At 41.5% G+C, this 1,910-nt stretch overlaps 1 protein-coding gene across 3 annotated transcripts in view; it reads left to right on the plus strand.

Annotated features, from left to right (window-relative positions):
- Positions 1-965: 965 nt before the first annotated feature.
- The window catches only part of APPL2 (adaptor protein, phosphotyrosine interaction, PH domain and leucine zipper containing 2), a 33,552-nt gene continuing 32,607 nt past the window's right edge, over positions 966-1,910 (plus strand). For all 3 annotated transcript variants that reach the window (XM_014535991.1, XM_014535992.1, XM_005861667.2), the window contains exon 1: positions 966-1,062. In XM_014535991.1, coding sequence (XP_014391477.1) covers positions 995-1,062 — 68 coding nt within the window. In that variant the 5' untranslated portion in view covers positions 966-994. The remainder of the gene's footprint in view (positions 1,063-1,910) is intronic.

A 1,910-nucleotide genomic window follows, 5' to 3' on the forward strand; every position in this document is an offset into this window, starting at 1 on the left:
AGCTTTCATGGATTGTTCATTGTAAAGTGCTTTGCTATCACCTCATAAAGGCATTTCCATAACTTCCTCTCCATTCTAGGTCTGTTTTCTGAAATAGAGATCCCATGATCATTAACGTGGTATTTTACATTCCTACTCTGCTGGGCACATTAACAGAAGTCCCCTGAGTAGATATGGTCTCTTACCTGCGGCCTTGGTACTTCTTCAGACACCATCCAATGTATAACTACGTCCTTACTGCTCAGCGTGTGTCAGATAGGAGATACCTTTCACCAATGACATTGCTCCCCCGCTCCCGGAACACTGAGTAGTTAGTCTTCCCGAAGAAACTGAACTAGAATTCTTGTTAAGTTGCTGTTTAAGTTTTGTGCCCAGATCTACCACTGGTGGACCCAGGGTACACAAAATTTCCTGGCCGTGAGTTTGAAAATTGGTTGGATAATGTATGACGAAAGACATGGAAATTGACTGTAGTACTGTAAGGGGAAAGAGTGACAGCCTCTTGCAAGATGTCCAAGACAGCAGAAACCAGACAGATGGTTAGCTGCTGGTGATGCAGTGCTGGTGTCCACGCCCTGGGTGCACAGACAGGCCTGACGTGGTGTTCAATTTATGGGCTCTAAGGGAGAGGCTGCCCTTTTAACACTCTTTTTTTTTAATTGGATAGACTTATTGGTGCTGAGGTAGAGACAGATAATAGCCCTGAGTCTTAATCTTTAAAAAACTGGCTTTTCTTTGCTGGCCCCAATACTCAAATTGTATTGTTTGCCCCGGTTCTGTGGTCTAAAAGATTAGAAAAGGAGTCCTAAATTAAAGCTTTAGGAATCAACTTGTACTAGTACCTAAAAGAATAAAGTCAGAGAACAGGCACGTTCTCCCCGATTTCTGTGTATGTGTTTTCTACCTCCTTTGTAACTTTTCCACTTAGAAATAACATTGTTCTCTTTTCTTCATTCCTTGCAGACTCGCTCTTTACTGAGTGTATTTGAAGAAGATGCTGGCACCCTCACGGATTATACCAACCAGCTGCTCCAGGCCATGCAGCGCGTCTACGGAGCCCAGGTATTTGCTGCCCCTCACCCGAGAGGCAGAGTGGGGGCCCTCTGCCCTCATCTGGAACTTCCCTCAGGAGGTTGAGAAATTTGAAGTAAAACACCATTTAAATTTTTGAAATAAAATCAGATTTGTTTTTCTCACTTCTGTCCACCTTCAAAAACTGAGGACAATCTGTTTTCATTGCTGAAAAAAAGAGGGTGATTTCTCTGTAACTAGTAGAAAGGGACCACATCACTCTTTCAATTTTTTAAAAAATTCAGTCCCAAAGGGAAACATCTGAGTCTCCTCTTCCTACTTGTGAATGAGTGGGTTCAGTATTATGAAACATGCCCTTTGTCTATCTCATAAGTAGGCAGTCTTAGATGTCAGTGCGGGTGGGTAAAGATGTTTTTTCAAGCGCTCCTCTGAAAAGACTTGAGTCACAGTTCTGAAACTATTGGTGGATTCTCTGTTTTGAGGAACAACTATCTCTGGCTTGCAAAACCATGGAAAATAAATTGCTGAGTAGCAAAAGTGAATCTTTTTAAGATCAAGAAGTGCCCATGTATGTTACTTTTCAAGAGAAGACTTGAGAGTTACTTAAAAATAAAATTCATTATGTTACACATCAAAATGTTATGGCAACTGATGCTTTTAATTATTGATTTTTCTTTGCTGATTGAACGCTGTACGTGTTAATGTTTCTTTTCCTCACTGATGATCTCTAAAGAAATACCACATTCAGTACATAATAACAATATATATTAATACTCATGTATAGTCATTATTATACTAGAGGCCCAATGCACGAATTTGTGCACGGGTGGGGTCCAGCCAGCCCACCTCGATGGGGGCTGATCAGGGCGGGCTGGTCA

Source organism: Myotis brandtii, unplaced genomic scaffold (genome assembly GCF_000412655.1).
Source record: "Myotis brandtii unplaced genomic scaffold, ASM41265v1 scaffold155, whole genome shotgun sequence".
Lineage (NCBI taxonomy): Eukaryota > Metazoa > Chordata > Mammalia > Chiroptera > Vespertilionidae > Myotis > Myotis brandtii.